Below are 18,042 nucleotides of genomic sequence, written 5' to 3' on the forward strand. Positions count from 1 at the left end.
AAATGAGAGTGTACAGTAAGTATATATTATGACATACGATATGAGAGTACATATATATATAGTACGATGACATGTGGTGTGGGAGTGCATGTATATATTATAATATGTAGTATGGGAGTGTATGTATATATTATAACATAAATATTAGATTGCATAATACGTATATATTATGATATACGATATGAGAGTGCACATATATATTACGATAACATGCGATGTGGGAGTACATGTATATATTATGATATGAGGTGTAGAAGTCTGTGAATTTATTATGTTTCCTACATATGTATATAAGCATTTTGAATTATTTCGATGTAGAATATTTTCTTTTTATTTTGGATATATTATGTTATAGGGTTATGCTTGCTAAAGAATCCGATGAGAGGTTTAATGTTAAATGTCTTTTGTCGATGATTTTAAAATATTGTAATATGATATATTCTCACTTAAATAAAACTATAAAGACTTATACTTACTGAGTGATTATTCACTATAGACCCTATTTTACAAGTAAAGATACTAATTACCCATCTAAGTGATTGGGTAAGAAAGTAAAGACATGCGAGCCTATACTAATGCAAATATAGATGACGACCTATGGATATTTATATTTATATAACTTTTGAACAAATATGGGTGTGTTTTCTTTTAATTAGATGTTATAATTATGTATAAACTCTTTGACATATTATATAATATGAGATTAAGTTATGATAATAAATATGCTTTTGTAGGGTCAGGAGGATTCATAATATATAGTGACACATCCAAAAATGGTCTAGGATGTGTTTTGATGCAGAATAACAAAGTTATAGGTTATGCCTCAAAATAACTAAAACATTATGAGAAGAACTATCCGACCCATGATTTAGAGTTGACATTGATAATGTTTGCCTTCAAATTTTGATGACATTATCTTTATGAGAAGAAATATAAAATATACATTGATTATAAAAACTTAAAATATTTTTTTACTCAAAAGGAGCTAAACATTAGGTAGAGAAGATGATTGAAGTTAGAAAAGATTATGATTATGTGATCAATTATTATCTTGGGATTAAGTCATAAGTCAGTAAACTTAGCTATTTTATTAATGGTTCAAATACCTCTTCATGTACATATGCAAAAATTTGATTGATAGTGTTGTTATAAGTTAATGACTCTTATTTGATTAAGATTAAGGTAATAAAAAATATATATTTTTACATTGATAAAAGAGTAATAATATTTTGGGATAGATTATGTGTAGTAGAAGAGCATGACATAAAACAAGAAATTTTAATATAGATCTATTTATTTTTATGCTGAGTGCATCATGAATACAAAAATCTAAAAATATAATAATTAAGATATAAAAAATCTAAAAAATTAATACTGATGATAATTTATGTTTACTTTGCGAACGATGTAGAGCCCGGAGATACTGTAGCCGATCACCTGACGCCTTTTTGATCAGAGATTTCCTGAAACCTAATTGTTGCGATTCTAATGTCGTACTTCTCTCTCTGATGCTCTCAACAACCTAGATTTTTTTTGTCTGAAATGAAATCGGAGTCAAATGAGAGCTTCCGTGTACGTCACTGACGTGAACAGCTTCCGTGTTACCTCATGAATTCGGCACGTACGTCCAACATTTATATCGATGACGTGTTGTCCTGATTGGGTCCCAACCCCACGTGATGGGGAATGTGCCAGTGGCTTCCATGTTGGAGATGCTGGTGGTGTTGGGGTGGGGAGGGGGGCGTACGCTTCCCTACCCGGAGCGCATAGATTGTAGGTGGTTTGCCATGGCCGAGACAGACAGCGAGATGCAATCAATTCGATCATGTGCAACTGCAGTGTTGAGAATATAAACAAGGTTGGAGACGGAACAAAATCCTTCCGGTTATCTAAAGTGCGGGCTTGCGTCTGCTAGTTTTTTGCTGTTAGTTACTGGTCACATGTGGTTGGATTGGGCGGAGGGGTAAAAAGTTAGGCAGTGCGGAGAGCCAGATTTGTGAGCTGGGGTAAAAGGGGCTGTATCTCTGGCGTTGACCCTTGATCGTCGGCTGCTGTTGAGGTGCTGCAGCAGGAGGATAGAAATTGAGGTTTCCCCTGTGCCGGGGGAGGTTGATTCCGCCATGGCCGCAGGTTTCGTGGTCTGCTTCTTGTTTGGTGGGGTCAGGGCAAGATGATCGCTGTGTCCGTTCCTTCTCCCTGGCCCCTGTCACTGGAGAAGAGCTGCCTAGTTCTGGGGGGTACAGCTTGTTGCTGCTTCGAAGATACATTTGGACAGACCCCAGAAGTAGGAGGAACAAAGGGTTGCCGATGGAATTCCACGGTTGGGTTCTCTTAATTTGTCGAGGTTGCTTTCTGTATCCGTTCTAGTCCCAGAAATCCTTGTTTGAATGATTTGGAGCAGCTTGGTCCCATATTCCATGCGTGCATATTTAGCTACATCTTTGGGGTTTCCTGCCATGGCTTAAGCTTGAGATTGTTGCCGTCATGGGAAGCCAAACCAAGACCATAGTTTGGTTCAGGAGGGACTTGAGGATTGAGGACAACCGGGCCTTGGCGACCGCCGCCAAGGATGGTCGTGTCCTCCCGGTTTTCGTATGGTGTCCGAGTGAAGAAGGGCAGTTCTTCCCTGGGCGAGTCTCTCGGTGGTGGCTGAAGCAGTCGCTCGAGCACCTCGACCAGTCGTTGAGGTCCCTCGGTGCTCCCTTCGTGTTCATCCGAGCCGAGAGCACTCTTGCTGCTCTTTTGCAGTGCATTGGTACGGTTGGGGCTACCAGACTGGTTTACAATCATCTTTATGGTAAGCTGTCTCTTGAATTGAATACTCACCCCCCCCCTTTTTTTTTGTTCTTTTTTCTTTTTGGGAGATTCTCCTTCGTTTAGGGTGTATACATCATCTTGCTAAATTCAAAATTTTCATGAACGATTTAGTGACGCGAACACAGTGGACAAGGCTCCCGCCAGTGCGGCGTCTATATAGGGTCATTGTTTTAGCATTAAGGAAACTCAAATTCTTGTCTCTGTGCTCCACAAGAGTTACTTGTGTGAGAACAGGATTATGCCTTAGGAAAGCATTCTGTATCTCCCAATTCCTTTTAATCTCTCTCTTAATTTTCCTCACATGTAACTCTGTTAAAATGTTCCAATGCAATGCAGGTTGTTCCCATTACTCGGACCCTGATCACCCAGGTTTCAAAAGAAAAAAGAAAATCTTATAGTTGTACCGACACTCGCTCTCAACACAAAAATTCTCTTTCTTTTTAATTATCCACCAACCTTTGTGCTTGGTGTTCTTCTTGCTGCACCCCTTTTCATCACCTTTTTGTGCAATTCCATCTTGATTCATATGTTACTGTTGGAAAATGATGTTTTCATTCAGTGATTGGATAAACTGTTTTATAGGATCCTGGAACTTTGGCTCTAAAGTTACTTGAGAGAATTAGTGACCTGAAGCATGAAATCTAATTCATCGATTCTTATTGTCTCTCCGACAGTTCTTTTTTAACAAATCTAAACAATAACGACCAAGTTATGCAAGTCTCCATAGATGAGTATTAGGCCTCTGCAAAAGGACCTATTTGTTCTAATGACGGTCGCCGCTTAACTTCTTCATGTTTCAAGTGGATATTGCAGATATTCCTCCATGGAGTTACCCTAATGGGCTTCTAAGTGTCCAAATAATTCTGATTCTTGCTCAAATCACAATCATTAAACCCTTTGGTGGTTAAGACCGGTCCATAAAATACTTGTTTATGACTGTGTCAATTGTACTCTTACAAGCATATGAATAATCATCTGTAGATAACCATGTAAAAGGACTCCTAGATCGATTGTGATAAAAGAAACTGAACTAATATTGGCTTAGTCTAAACCCCGAAATAGACCGCATCAATTTGCTTCCACTGTGAATTCACATGATCTCTCAGAACATGGTGAATTGTTGTTGGTTACCAATGATCCCTAGGCTCATTTGTCATAACCTGGTGATGGTCATTTCTTAATCTTCTACGAAATCATTTTTGGATTCATATATGCACCACATTCATCTTGGATGTCATTGAGCTTGCCTTTAATATTGCAACCACTCGAATTGTCAAGATTTGGCTTCCCATGATAAAATATCAAGGAGAAGAATAGAATGATAGAAGATCACATCTGAAAACCAATGTTCGAAGAGATGAAGAGAATTGTATTTGTCCCAAGTTTTTCTTGGCTGGCTTTTATATCATTTGATGCAAGTCATGTAATTAGTGCTACGACACCTCCAATTAGGTTTTCTAGCTATCATATGCAGGAAAAAAAATCAAAGAAGCAAATAAATAAATTATAATTCAAAAAAATATAATTTTCTCCAAGGATTGAAATATCGTATCGTACTAGAGTTTCAAGATTCGCTCGGTATGGTATGGTACTGTATATATACCGAGCCATATATCGTCCGGTAGCAGGCGGTCCGTGTACCAGTCTGCTGGTGGACCGATACGGGTGGTATTATTCGAAATTGAAGATCTTATTTTTTCCTAACATAAATGAATGACTTCTCATGCGTAAGACTATTCATGTCCTACCAAATGTTCCAGAAGGCATAGAATTAACAGTACACAAATGCATCATACATTCTTTAACCAATATTATAAGAAATCCAATTCTGAAAATTGCAAATGTTAAATAAGATTTTGAGTAAGTTGTTTGCCTAGCTATCTGCTAAGGTTATTATTCTAGCTAATTATGGTATGATGAACATAGTTTTTAAGTTAGAATTATGAAGAAAAAAATACCAAAGATGTTGGAGATAATAGGATTAAGCAACATATGCATGCTCCACTTTGAAGGCATGGTTATATTTCATTGCCAAGAAATATGAAAATTTTTTTAAAACCCTTATATCTAAATGCATTTTTATATAATGCAGGATTGAAATACGAATATTATTTAGAAAATCAGAGCACCATGACCATCTATTACATCCTTTGAAAGTGATCTGAACATAATATGACTATAATCAATTTTCTGTTGTTTGTATAAATTGCTTGCACAGAAAATGGCCTATATTTGATGTATCAATTGTTATTAGCATGACAGGCCAAAACACGAATGGAGTCTGGAAAGCAGAACTTATCTTTGTGCTTATTCACTTAACAAGCCACTAGGCATGCCATGTTATTGAAAAATTTTGCACAATAAATGTGTTGGTAGCAAATGGCTTCTGTCGGTTCACATCCAGTACTTTTATCAGTGCTGTATGGTACTATGTCGAAGAACTTTAATTCTACCATGCAGCTTCTTTTGAACGTTGGATTTTCTTTTGCATTTACACCTTAAAGAATTTATATTACCTTGTTGTTCAGATCCTGTTTCACTTGTCCGTGATCATAAAATAAAAAGTCAGCTAGAGACCCTTGGAATCAGCGTGCAAAGTTTCAACGGTGATCTCTTGTATGAACCATGGGAAATCTACGATGAAAGTGGGCTTGCTTTTACAACCTTTGATGCATATTGGTCCAAGTGCATGAGCTTACCAATTGAACCGACATTGCTTCTTCCTCCCTGGAAGTTGGTCCCACTTGAAGGTAAAATTTATGTATCTAATCATATTAGTTGGTGTTAAGATTTTGTTTCCATTTTTGGATTTGTCACTATGAGCCATATTTATTTTGCAAATTTATCCTGTAATTATGATTTGACCTAACAGGTCAATGGTAAGTTAGGATTGTTAAATGATAATTGAGCTTCTAAGGATCTTAGTTCGTCTGATACAACCCCAGAGCTTGCTTGTCTTAAGCTATTATTCTCATGGTTTTGCTTTCAGCACCTACAACAACCAAGCATTATAAATTTCACTGCCAGGTAGGACCTCAGGGGCCTGAACTGCACTCCTCATTCAGCTTGTTATGTAAAGGTGCTTTTATATTTTAGCTGTTGATGGCCTCGACAATTAGGGGAAGGCGGACAATCTTATCCAGCCATTGGTGGAGCAGCATCTATCCTAGTTATTAAATTTGTTTTTCTAGTTGGAGTCAATTGGCTAACAATAAATGATTGTGCTACATTATGATGTGTAGCGAGGTTATGGGCTTTCCTTACATGAGGCTAATTTAGTCTGATTATTGTAGGCACATTAGTTTTTTATTCAATTTGGTTATATGGCATCAGCACCCACAGCTCCTGCAATTTGTTCTTTAATGTAAACATGATAACTTGTGACTAATGGATAAGAGATACCCTTTCAGTCCTGTCATTTCTCATGACAAGATATTTCATGGGAACTTCTCCATGTAGAAATTATTTCATGGTTTTCACTATATAATAAAGACTATTCTTTTGTCCCATTTTCTTTTAACAGGCACAGGAAGTGTTGTAAGCTGTCCAATTGAGGAGCTCGGGCTTGAAAATGAAATAGAGAAATCAAGTAATGCATTATTAAGCAGGTGTTGGTCCCCTGGGTGGAGCAATGCAGACAAGGTGCTAAGTGAATTTATCAGTGGGCATCTACTAGATTATTCGGAAAACAGAATGAAGGTAGAAGGCACCACTACTTCGTTGCTGTCACCGTATCTTCATTATGGTGAGCTCAGTATCAGGAAAATATATCAAAATGTCAGAATCAAACAAATACAGTGGGCAAAAGAAGGAAACTGTAGAGCAGAAGAGAGCGTGAACTTCTTCCTGCGATCAATTGGTCTTAGAGAATATTCACGTTATCTTTGTTTCAACTTTCCATTCACGTATGAGCGATCGCTCTTGGGTAATCTAAAGCACTACCCTTGGCGAGCTGATGAAGGTCAGTTTAAATCTTGGAGACAGGGTCGGACTGGGTACCCCTTGGTGGATGCCGGAATGAGGGAACTTTGGGCAACTGGTTGGATACACAACAGAAGTAGAGTGATTGTAGCAAGTTTTTTTGTGAAGTTTTTGTTACTTCCATGGACCTGGGGACTGAAGTATTTTTGGGACACATTGCTGGATGCTGACTTGGAAAGCGACATCCTTGGCTGGCAGTATGTGTCAGGTAGCTTACCTGATGGTCATGAGCTCAAACGTCTCGACAGCCCTGAGGTATGCATCCTTTAATATCTACAGAGAACTTTTATGACTGAATATAAACAACATGACCAGCCATTCGTTTATTTACTCTAGCTTTTTGAAAAGCTTTATTCCATATTACATATTGTAGGACTCTCAATCTTAATATTGTTTAGATGATCTTATGTGGATATCGTGCATATTCACCATTTATAGATCAAATGAGTGTTATGGCCATCTGCAGTTGCTTTGAACACTCGACTGAGGTTTAAATTTGTTCATCCATTCATCTTCGTGAGCAGATTCTCCCAATGTTTTGGGGTCAGTTGATTTACCTTGACAATAATATGTATGATTAAGGCAGCGAGTTTCAGAGATGCATGTTAATAGTTGTATGTTTCATATTTACATGTATAGAATCCAAGTATTAGTTTTTGCAAAAACATTAGAAAGTTTTTGTTCAAGAAATTTACCAAGCTGAAATGTGCATATATCGAAAGCGTGTGGCCAGAATTTTTAGGTAATTATTAAAAGGTGAACTTTGAATGGGTATACATTCATATGTGGGATAATTTTTTGTGAAAATTCGCAGGAGATATATCAATTATAATTTTATCCACTGGTTATCATTTAATGACATTAGTCAATATACTTTATGGAATATTTGATGTTAGATTAACATCATATTTGAATCTCATTTGTGGTGTTGCAACCAAAGTCTTCAATTTCGAATAATATTGTCCGGTACCGGTGGTACATACCGATCCATCAATAGACCGCCCGTTACCGGACAGTATATATATTATATATATATTATATTATATATATATATATTATTATATACCGAATGGTATATCGTTCGGTATATAGTATCGTACTGTACCGTACCGAACAAATGTCGAAACTCCGGTATGGTACGATATTTCAATCCTTGGTTGCAACTAATCCTAAAATTTCAAGTTTCTCTCGATAATGTTGCACGTTATAATTATGGTGTTGTCCCATTTGTCGCTTTGATCTTTAGTTTGCTGTGACTCTTTCTCTTTCAAGATTTTTTTTTGGTCTTCATTTCTATATTAGGTATAAGCTTTTAGATGATGGCTGATTTATTCAATCATGTATTGATTATTTAACCAAAATAATAAAACTTCAATGTAAACATGATTTGTTATGGAATTTTCTTCCATACACACAGCAAAAAAGTTTTTTTTTCTTCCAAGAAAAATACTAGTCAATTTTGTTGACAGACATCATTTTTTTGATAGAAGCCATCATTTAAACTTGGAATCAGGTTCAGGGACAGAAGTATGATCCAGATGGTGAGTATGTAAGAAATTGGATTCCAGAACTTGCTAGAGTGCCAACTGAATGGATCCATCATCCATGGGATGCTCCAAGGACTCTGCTTAAAGCATCTGGTGTTGAGCTAGGATTGAACTACCCACAGCCCATTATAGAATTTGATACAGCAAGGGATCAACTTGATGATGCTGTCAACATGATGTGGCAACTTGACAGGGCTTCAAGAGTTGCAAAATTAAGTGGATTGGAGGAAGTTGTAGCTGATAATTTGATTAGTTTAAACACTTTAGACATCCCAAAAGTCATTGTGAAGGAGGAGGTTTTTTGCAGTAGTTCATCTCTTGATCAAAAAGTGCCCTCTTTACACAACATGAAGGATAGCTCCATAAAAAAGAAACCAAAGGATGTCAGTGGAAAAAGATCTGACCTAGTCGGCTCATGTTCTCCCATGAATATTTTGGAGAAGTCGAAGATCGATGTTGACTTGCTTTCGACAGCCAAATCCTCATCTGCAAGGAAAAGAAGCATCAGTGAAAGTCAGTGTGCTGTTCCAATTTGTTTCTCTACAGGATGTACAGATCCTTGTCAAGAATACGATTCAGTGGACCAAAATTATTCAAACACGTCTCATTCTGATCATCCTTGTCAAGAAACATATCAAATTGGAGAAAAAAAGGTAGTATGGGATTGACTTTCTCAGTTCACAAAATACAGCTTTGTGATTTATTGTCCAAATATTATTTAATTGCAAATATTTATTCCACCGCATGCTGTAGCATTCAAAAATTTTTGTACTCATCAATCCATCTTCGTAATATAAAACCAAATTGAATAACCTACCCTCATGCCAGCTTTCTAGATTTTTCCCCTTGAGATGATACTTATCTATGGATGGTGTGTGTATTCCAGCTGATTGCAAATAAGATCATTGTATGTATATTTCTGATGTAGTAATTCATGGCTGTTAATTTTGTCAAGAATTTTGTTAGTTAGAATCTAATCTTGTGCAAATAATCTAAAAATGTAATAAATCAGAAAGTTTCTGTATTCTAGTATCACGACCTTCAACTTTACAGATCATGAATTTGTAATATAACTATAATTATAATTTGTCATAATGTCTTTCAAATCCTTTTTTCTGATGTATGCATACCGTTGTTGAAACAGGAAGAAGAGGATTTTGATGCTCAAAGCAGCCTTGAGGGATCGAGACCATGCAAGAAAACTGCATAGCTCAAACGGGTAATACAAAGGTCGTTGCTCTGGTGTATGTTAAAGGCTTAATATTTTGCCTTCTATTTGTATTATGTTAGAGGAGATGCACTCATCTAGAGAGTTTTGTATCCACTATTTCTCTGTTTGTTAAAATAAATTTTTGGAAATTTGGACATCTAGAACCTTTTCATACATATGCCTCATTGACCTGAAAATCACTTTTAGTTTATCTGTATATAGTAATACTTGTATCTACTACATGGAATGTTGGTCATAGATTATTCTGAGAACCTAAAGCATGACCCTTGTTCCTGCATTTTGCTGTAAATTTCTGAATTTGATAGCACAGAATTATAGCTGCAAAAAAATGAAAGGTGGATGGTCCTGTTATGGATAGCCTGGCATGATCTAGTATTAATTGATTAGGTAAAGAAAGAAATTACTAAGGCAAACTTATCTTGCTAACTGAAGCTAATCTCTAGCATTTTGCTTTTTGATGTAACTGCATAATGGAAAATCTACACTTTGCTTACTTCATCAATAAACTGAAAATTTCTTTGAATTCTTCCAGAAAGCTGGAGAGAAAAGCTTGTGTAGTAGTAGGATAACCATGTAGAAAATTGAGAAGTATAGCAATTATCAGCTGAGGAAATCATAGTTCTAAGAAGCTTTGTGTTGATGGTGCAATTAATCTAGCATTTTATTGTTTGATTTACTTGTGATGCAGTCTTAATCCAAATTCAGTAGGGTGAAAGAAAAATCAGAAGGAACAAGTGGGCTAAATTGCTGTGATGTTCAACAAATAAAATTTATTGATGTTTATGTATGTCGCTAAAAGCCTTAAGGGTCGATCCTTCATTAATCCTATGCTAAAAGGATCTAATGGAAGTCAAACCGTCAATGAAGCCCCAACAAAAAGATCAAATAGAATATATACTAGGCAAAATGGGTAGACTCTGACAAAAACTAATTGCACTCTGATGGAAACTCTATCGAAACCTTAATCGAGATCTCACAGTACCAGAGAACAGAAACTAATTTTGCATGTGCTTTCAATACTGAATTCTTGGCCTTTATGGGTTTCATTGTGATGTTGGTGAAGCACTCATGTTATATCAACTTCTATCTATCGATCTGTTGACTTTTTGAATTGACTTGAATTGCTTTTGTTCATTAAATACTCAATCATGTGCTATTCAATCCTAGTGATAATATGTGGGCAAGCTGTGATAATTACTTTTGTGTTGATATCTTGCTAGCGTTGAAGTGCTTAATGCTCAAGGATGGAAGTGCAGTCTGGGGAGGTTGTAGGCTACAGTTGGAACAATAAAGGGGATGGAAGCTGCAATTGTGATTTAGACGCAGAGGCCAATGGTGATCGAAATATTTTCATCTCTATGCTGCTCTCTTGAATCCAGCTGAATCCATCTACAGTTCACCACTGCTGCTTGCAGATCTAATTTTAACTCATTCCATGTGCTTACACCTCCTGATGTACATATCTCAATGATATATTCAAATGAAGGCATTCTCATTTTTGTTTAGATAAGCTGTGAGATGAGGCTTGGAAACCTTTGTGTATTGGATCCCTAAGTGTAATATTTATCTAATGGTGGCATATGCCAACCTATGCAAATGTTGTTTCGTGCCCTACTTTTCTTTCTAGTTCTCTATTTGGCTTGCATGTAATTGTTTTGTTGCCACAATTACCTCACTGAAGTTCTCTAATAAGTCTTGATGATCCCTCAGCTGTATGCATTGGACTTGACAGATTGTAGCCATGCACAAGAGCCATGTAACACAGAGCTCCTTAGATTTATGATCTATTACTTGTAATTCTTGTTATCATGTAGTTACATCTCTTATTATTCCGGTTTCTAGACTTAAAAAATTTATATTAAAATCTCTATATAGTTAGACCTTTTTAGTATTCCGATCGTTGGCTTCAAAAATTTATATTGAAATTTCTATAATTATGTTAGTGAAACATTTAATTTCATTTATCTTAACATCGGATGTTAGGTTTTACCGATAGAAGATATAACATATGATAACACGTGTATTAATAGTACAAAAATGATAGATAGAAAAATAATTTTAACAATGGTGATGAAGGGTAGTGTTGTGGGTGACTGTTATGGTGGTAGTCGATGAGAATAATACGATGGTTGACCTTATTGATATTACAAATGTTATAAAAATAATGGACAAAAAGATAATTTTGACTCGATCTATATTTTTTGTCAGTATAATCAATGATATTAAGATAAATAGGACATAATTATGGAGATTTTAATATAAATTTTTGAAGTATAAGAATCAGAATATTAAAGAGATAGGAAAGAGGTCGAATGAATAAAATATCTACACTCTAAAAAATGTGGTACGTGCCCTGCCATGTCACAGGATCATCTTTATTGCACGCTTATAACACCCAGACTTGCAAAATATAATTTGTCATTTCACTTTTGGCTAAATTGAAAAGATTAAGACTTCATCATAATAGTTACGAAAACTGTGTAGGTTGTATTTGATGGGGTTAATTTGCATGTAGAAGTCCTCTTCCAAGAGAATCAAGTCGCTTGCTCCATGGTTCTCGAGCAGCTTGATCATCTAAATGTTTTCACATACCCTAAGAAACGAAGCATATCAAGAGGTGACTGATGATAGTGAGGATTAGACTATAGCATTGCCCCAAATACATGCTCACAGTTTACCACAAAGAACTACGAACACAAAGATTTTTGAAGTATAAGAACTAAATGTTTCATTTTCATAATTAATGCTGATCTCCAGTAAATATTCTTTACTTCATCATAGTTTAATGCTGATGAAGCCCTTTTATTTAACACAGTTTACCAAAAGGTTGATAACACAAGAAAAACAGCAAGTGAAATAATGAGCATCACTCCAAGTTTCAGGGCCTATGCTGGTTGAAACTGCATAAAGAAAGTTATAAGCAGAATGCCAAAAACTTTAATGAAGTCCAATGGCAACATCAGCAACACAGCCATCACAATAGAAATTAACTATATATAATTGTTAATCAACTAAAAGAAAATGCTAAAAACCAACTATTATGATTCAAGCAAAAAATAAAACCGTAGGATACCAAGCATGAAAATATTAAAATCAAGTAGTCTATACCATGAATAGCATATTGGTCAACACTCACAAATAGACTCAGTGCATCAACTCGCACACAAGCACCCTGCAAACTGAACTTGTTCCATGCCGTGAAGAAAAGAACAAGAAAACATAAACTCCACCATAGAATGCAGGAAAACTGGAATAAAAATATACTCCAGCAGCTGGTTCTTCACTGTTTTGGGATGGTTATTCAAACAAAACATAACATGAACTGGTTCAGGTTCCACCGCTTCTGGGTAGTAATCCTTTCAAGAGACGCTTGATTTGTCCTTGAACTGACACCACAAACTATAACAAGTTTTTCCTTCATACATCAAGGAGGAGGCTGAACTTCCAAGCAATGGGGATCAGCATTATAGCAGATGCCAGAGAAGCCCCAAAGATTCGATGGGAAATGGAAAATGTTGCACGCAGCTGTGGCTTCTTCACCGGAAGATGAGGTGACAAGGGACGGTTTGAAACAACTCTTGTAGATTCAGCCAAGGTGCGGGTTACATGGATGGCTCGGTTCCCATAAATTGAGATCTTTCGCTGAGGAGACTGCAAAAGAATACTACAGTCATAAGGGAGCTTCGTTATAGTTCTAGAGCCCCTAGGAAGCTCAAGATTTGGTAGTTTCTGGTGACCCCATTCCAATCTTGGGTATCCTGAAGTACCATTGAGAAAACCTGAAAATATTGAAAGTAAAGCCTATCACGACCATATTGAAGTTCTTTCTACGTGTATCTTGAAGAGCTAATGGCACATACAAACACATCCGACGACCATTACACATTAAAGGAAGCCCAACGGCACAAGCACAGTATTGTAAGCTAGCTCAACTGACCAAATAGGCCACATTGAGTTTTGGTCGATGAAACATTATCAGTAAACAGCTGCCAACCATACTCTAGCTAAATCAGTCAAGAGAAGAAGAATGCAAGGTTAATGCACGTAGTGATCCATGCTTATGGGTTGCACCCTGGGGTGGCAATTCATTTTGGATAGGTGATTATTGAAAGAGTCTATGAGGTATCAGTTCATGCCATTCACATGGTGCACTTGGATTGATTTGATCTGTGTAAATGACCATTCATGATATAGGGAAGTTTTGTATCAAACTTCAATCTAAATGTAATCATAGACCACCTATATATGCAAGGTTTATCTTGTCTGGTAAACAATGAGTGTTTCACATACCACGAAGTGCAAATGAAGAATCAGCATGAACTGCAAAACGAGAATTCTTCTCCATTTTTTTTCCTGTCATGCAAAAGTTATGTCCCAGTAAGATTATATGAAATACACTAATAACCAGCAGTCTGAATACAAGTACTTTGTATTAATATACACCATGAGCAAAATAAAAGAAAATTTTATTGCACAAAAAAATAAAAAATGGATTCATATGCTTATCCAAATATTTAGTTTTACAGGATACAATAACAATATCTAAGGATACTTAGTTCTTTTTAACTTACTGGTACATTAATGATCTTGTGCTACAGTGAGATTACTCTTAGAGGCTAATCAATATGTTTTCCATCTTCTACACAATTGGTCAATTTCCTTGACTTTCAGAAACCAACTATTCAGAAGTTAATAATATAAATGTTATGATTCAACTCTAGCTTTGAATGATCCCACAATTCACTTGTTTGACATGAATGCCAAAGCATAAGGGTGATGAACAAATGAAGCCTTTTATAAATGTAGTTGCAACTACATAATCATATAACCTAAAAAAACTTATTTGATCATTTCCCATTAAAGAAAAAGAATTTTGCAAAACAAGTAAAAGTTTAATATGAAAATATTCGTCCAAACTACGTTTCAATCGCAGACATGCCACTAATTTGCGTTTCGTTTTGAAATTAAGTGCTTCTGTTGTAATCCTTTTTCCTGGCCATTGCCAGATATGTAGATGACGGCAATATCATCTTCTAGATAAACGTTTACAGTACAGAGTTCAGCTACGCTTCTTATCAGATGAAATCACATCATAGACATGTTTTTATGAGAAATCATGAGTAGAAAACATTACAAAAAAAATTGTCACAGCTGATTGCCCGTTTTGGAGGAATCAGTCGTCCATCTAAAACGAACAGTAAATCTTGAACGGGCTATCATCCGACCGCCTAGAATGAAGCTGTATCATCTTTACCAACGTTTTTGTTATTTTAGTAGCATTTAAGCTTTATAGTGTTAAGAAGAAATAAAAGTAAATCTCAAGGTTCGTGAGCTGATCCCCGACATGATCTAACCAAAGATCCTCGGTGATTAAAAACGAGAATATCGCGATTTGACAACATCGGCGGCTCCAAGATGAGCATCGATTTAATACCGTAAACTACGATTTAAAGAGTAGGCCGATCCGGATAGGTTGGGATCGATGAGGACATCACCGAATCGGACGGCCCAACACCGTGACGAAGCAGATGTCCATACCGACCGATCAAATCAGCCCACCCGACCAACACCCAAGACGAGGAGGAGGAAGAGGAGAAGACTTACTGGAATCCGGCGAGAATGAGAACTGAAGAGCGAGGCGATTCCTATGTGTCGCTGTCGCTGGAGGAGACTGGAGAACGATGAGGGTTATTAGTTTAAAAGGGGCAGAATCTCCTGCCCCAATTTGCCCTTCCGTTTTCTTTTTTTTATTTACTGAAGCAAAAAGACGAGCATTTTGCGTTAAAAAAATCTCTTGAACTTTTATTGAATGATTTTTTTTAAATTAATTTTTACTTGATATATTTTTTATTAATTTCATAAAAATACTGTCAGCCCTTCACCAACCATCGACGATCGCATTTTCTTGTTATGATAGGCTCAATAGATAGACGAAAGCAGAAGCCGAAGGCATCAATGACGGAGGCAATGATAGAGGCCCAGATGCTCTATCAATTCCATAAAAATACTGTCAACTCATAATTTTTAGGCCGAGAGGCTCTATCAATTTTTAATATGCTCACTTACTATTTGATTTCTAAAAATATCATTCTTAGTATTATTGAAATGTTAGTTAAACGCATATAAATATTAAAGTAAGAAAGTTTAAGTTTTAAACGTCATTTATACTGAGGATAATAAATTTCTTAAGCATGAATGAAATAATAAAAAATTAACTAGAGATACAAATTGAAGGAGAGTGTTGTACTAAAAATGTTGAGGTATATAAGTGAGATGGAATGATAAGTTTAGATCATCTTTATTAAATTAAATTAAACTCAATAGGAGTTATTATAATATTAGAATTATATTAGTAAAAAAAGAAGAAAAAAAAAAAATTGAAATGAGGGTTGAACCCTAGACCTCAAGGTAATCTCTAAAGTATCTCTATCTTATTTGAGTCTTATCCACTTTATCAACCTGATAACCCATGACCATTTCTTTTCTTCTTCAGCTATTCTTTCGGCTTTTCTCAGAAAGGCTAGGAAACTCTAGCTTTAGGAAAGATTAAGGTAAGAAAAACTTAATTCTTCCATTATATACTTAGGGTTTCGGCTTTATAAATTATAGATCAATTTTTCTAATTGCCAATTGCCTTTGACTTACCTATGTTAGAATCATAATGACGATGGGGGAGTGATTAACTGATTTTAAAGTTCGATCAATAAATCTATATTGGAAACATGATTAACTAAAGATATTAGTAAAGTAAATAAGTAAGTAACAATAAATCAAAAGCAAGATAAGGAATGCAAACAAATTGATAGTAGTTTGGTCTTTTTGATCTATGCCCACTCTTAATTCCTCTTCCCTCAAGGTCATTGATTTTTACTAATGATATTTTTTCCAATGGACGAAGATTAACTATTTTTGTTATATCTTTTCTTCTTTTAATAGGCTTGGGAGAGAACATTTACACTCACCTTTTTATAAGATCTCTCCCATCTTACAACATAGAATCATATCTAAACTTAAGAAGAAAGAAGATACTCAAATAATGCTTAAAGAGAGAGAGCTACAACCCTTCACCAACTTAGAATTTGATACTCTATCAACCAAGCATAAATGTAGTCTTTATAGGCCCCAAGAGACTTCGAAAATGGGCCAAAAAATTTAAATCCTTAAAATTTTAGGGTACGGGCGGTACTACCACTAACACATGGCGATCTATCGTTGTAAATTTTGACACCATAATTTTAGACTTTTGGGGCGATACTACCATCGTAATTTTTGAATTTTGGATGGTATTGCTAGTCAAATGTGCCCTGCAAGTCAATTACATGAGTGAAAATACATGTGACATAATATGCACTCTTTTTTCTTATTATTATTATGAAATTTTCTCACTTTATATTGCTTACTATATATATATATATATATATATATATATATATATATATATATATATATATATATATATATATATATATATATATATATATATATATATTGTGATGTCCATGGATCTATGCAATGAGAATTGGATCGTGATGAGATCATGATAATAAAACTGATTTGTCTTTAAACATAGACCATAAATAATCCCAATCATAGATTACTCGAGAGGGATATCGAGATAATCAGACAGACTAGTGTGCTGTATACCTGTCCATATGATGAATGTGGTTGATCTCATAGTTGCTCGTGTGGGGACACTAGGGATTCAATGTATGTACTTATTAGAGAATGAGTTCATTGATTGATCCGCTCACAGAATATTATATAGTTGATGATACCTCATTGTCAAATAGTGATTCTATTATCTTAGTGGTGTATTTAGTCCTTAGACATGAGATATCAACGATGTCCTGTATGAGTACTCCATTCTTTGATATTGGACTTATAGGTCTGTAAGTTTTAGATATAGTATAGCTGATTATTAGGAGTGGCAACCAACCTTACAAGGGCTACCGAGTATCGATGAAGGATCATATGCTCTTGGTGTCATGAGAGGAATATCCTATGTATTTTTGCTCAAGCAAATCCTTGGTAAGGATCATTTGGATTGAGAGAGAAAGAGTTCTCCAAGAGAATCCAATTAGAGCGAGACTCAAGTAGAAATCATATAGGTCTAACAACACCATGCCCGGTATATAGTCTTTGGGATATTAGATGGATGAGGAACTATAGTTACACGATAATTGAGGACAGATAGGTCCAAAGGATTGGATTCTCTTGTATCATCTATGGACTATGGTATAGTGGCCTAGTATATCTGTAGTCGATGAGTTGAGTGAATTATTATGGAGATAATAATTCACTAAGCCAGAAGGAGTTATAATAAGTATGACTCATATCCAGCTCGATATTAGGCCTAGAGGGTCACACATATATGATAGGTGTTGCAATGAGTAGAGGTTCAAATATGAGATATCCGTTGGAGTTATTATTTTATTAGATATCCAATAAGCCCATGAATTATTGGAT

General features: G+C 35.7%; 2 protein-coding genes across 5 annotated transcripts; one reads left to right on the forward strand and one right to left on the reverse strand.

Moving 5' to 3' along the window:
* The first annotated feature begins 1,740 nt into the window (after window positions 1-1,740).
* On the forward strand, window positions 1,741-11,190 carry LOC103974247 (cryptochrome-1). 4 transcript variants are annotated; one of them, XM_065085809.1, is made up of 6 exons: window positions 1,741-2,797; window positions 5,346-5,567; window positions 6,341-7,053; window positions 8,312-8,998; window positions 9,490-9,575; window positions 10,797-11,190. In XM_065085809.1, exons 1-5 carry the CDS (start codon window positions 2,485-2,487, stop codon window positions 9,553-9,555), a joined length of 2,001 nt encoding a protein of 666 aa, XP_064941881.1. In that variant the 5' UTR covers window positions 1,741-2,484; the 3' UTR covers window positions 9,556-9,575; window positions 10,797-11,190. The 4 variants fall into 4 exon arrangements, with proteins under 4 accessions (XP_064941881.1, XP_064941894.1, XP_009387297.1 ...); XM_065085822.1 differs by having other exon boundaries at window positions 10,805-11,190; XM_009389022.3 differs by having other exon boundaries at window positions 1,742-2,797; window positions 9,490-9,564.
* A 1,465-nt stretch (window positions 11,191-12,655) lies between these two features.
* Window positions 12,656-15,312, reverse strand: LOC135595207 (succinate dehydrogenase subunit 3-1, mitochondrial-like). The gene is made up of 3 exons (XM_065085830.1): window positions 15,181-15,312; window positions 13,867-13,929; window positions 12,656-13,355 (listed from the first exon to the last, which is right to left on the reverse strand). The coding sequence occupies exons 2-3, from the start codon at window positions 13,919-13,921 to the stop codon at window positions 12,994-12,996; spliced, it is 417 nt and encodes a 138-aa protein (XP_064941902.1). The 5' UTR covers window positions 13,922-13,929; window positions 15,181-15,312; the 3' UTR covers window positions 12,656-12,993.
* Window positions 15,313-18,042: the final 2,730 nt, after the last annotated feature.

The sequence above is a fragment of the Musa acuminata genome, chromosome BXJ1-2, assembly GCF_036884655.1.
Source record: "Musa acuminata AAA Group cultivar baxijiao chromosome BXJ1-2, Cavendish_Baxijiao_AAA, whole genome shotgun sequence".
Taxonomy (NCBI): domain Eukaryota; kingdom Viridiplantae; phylum Streptophyta; class Magnoliopsida; order Zingiberales; family Musaceae; genus Musa; species Musa acuminata.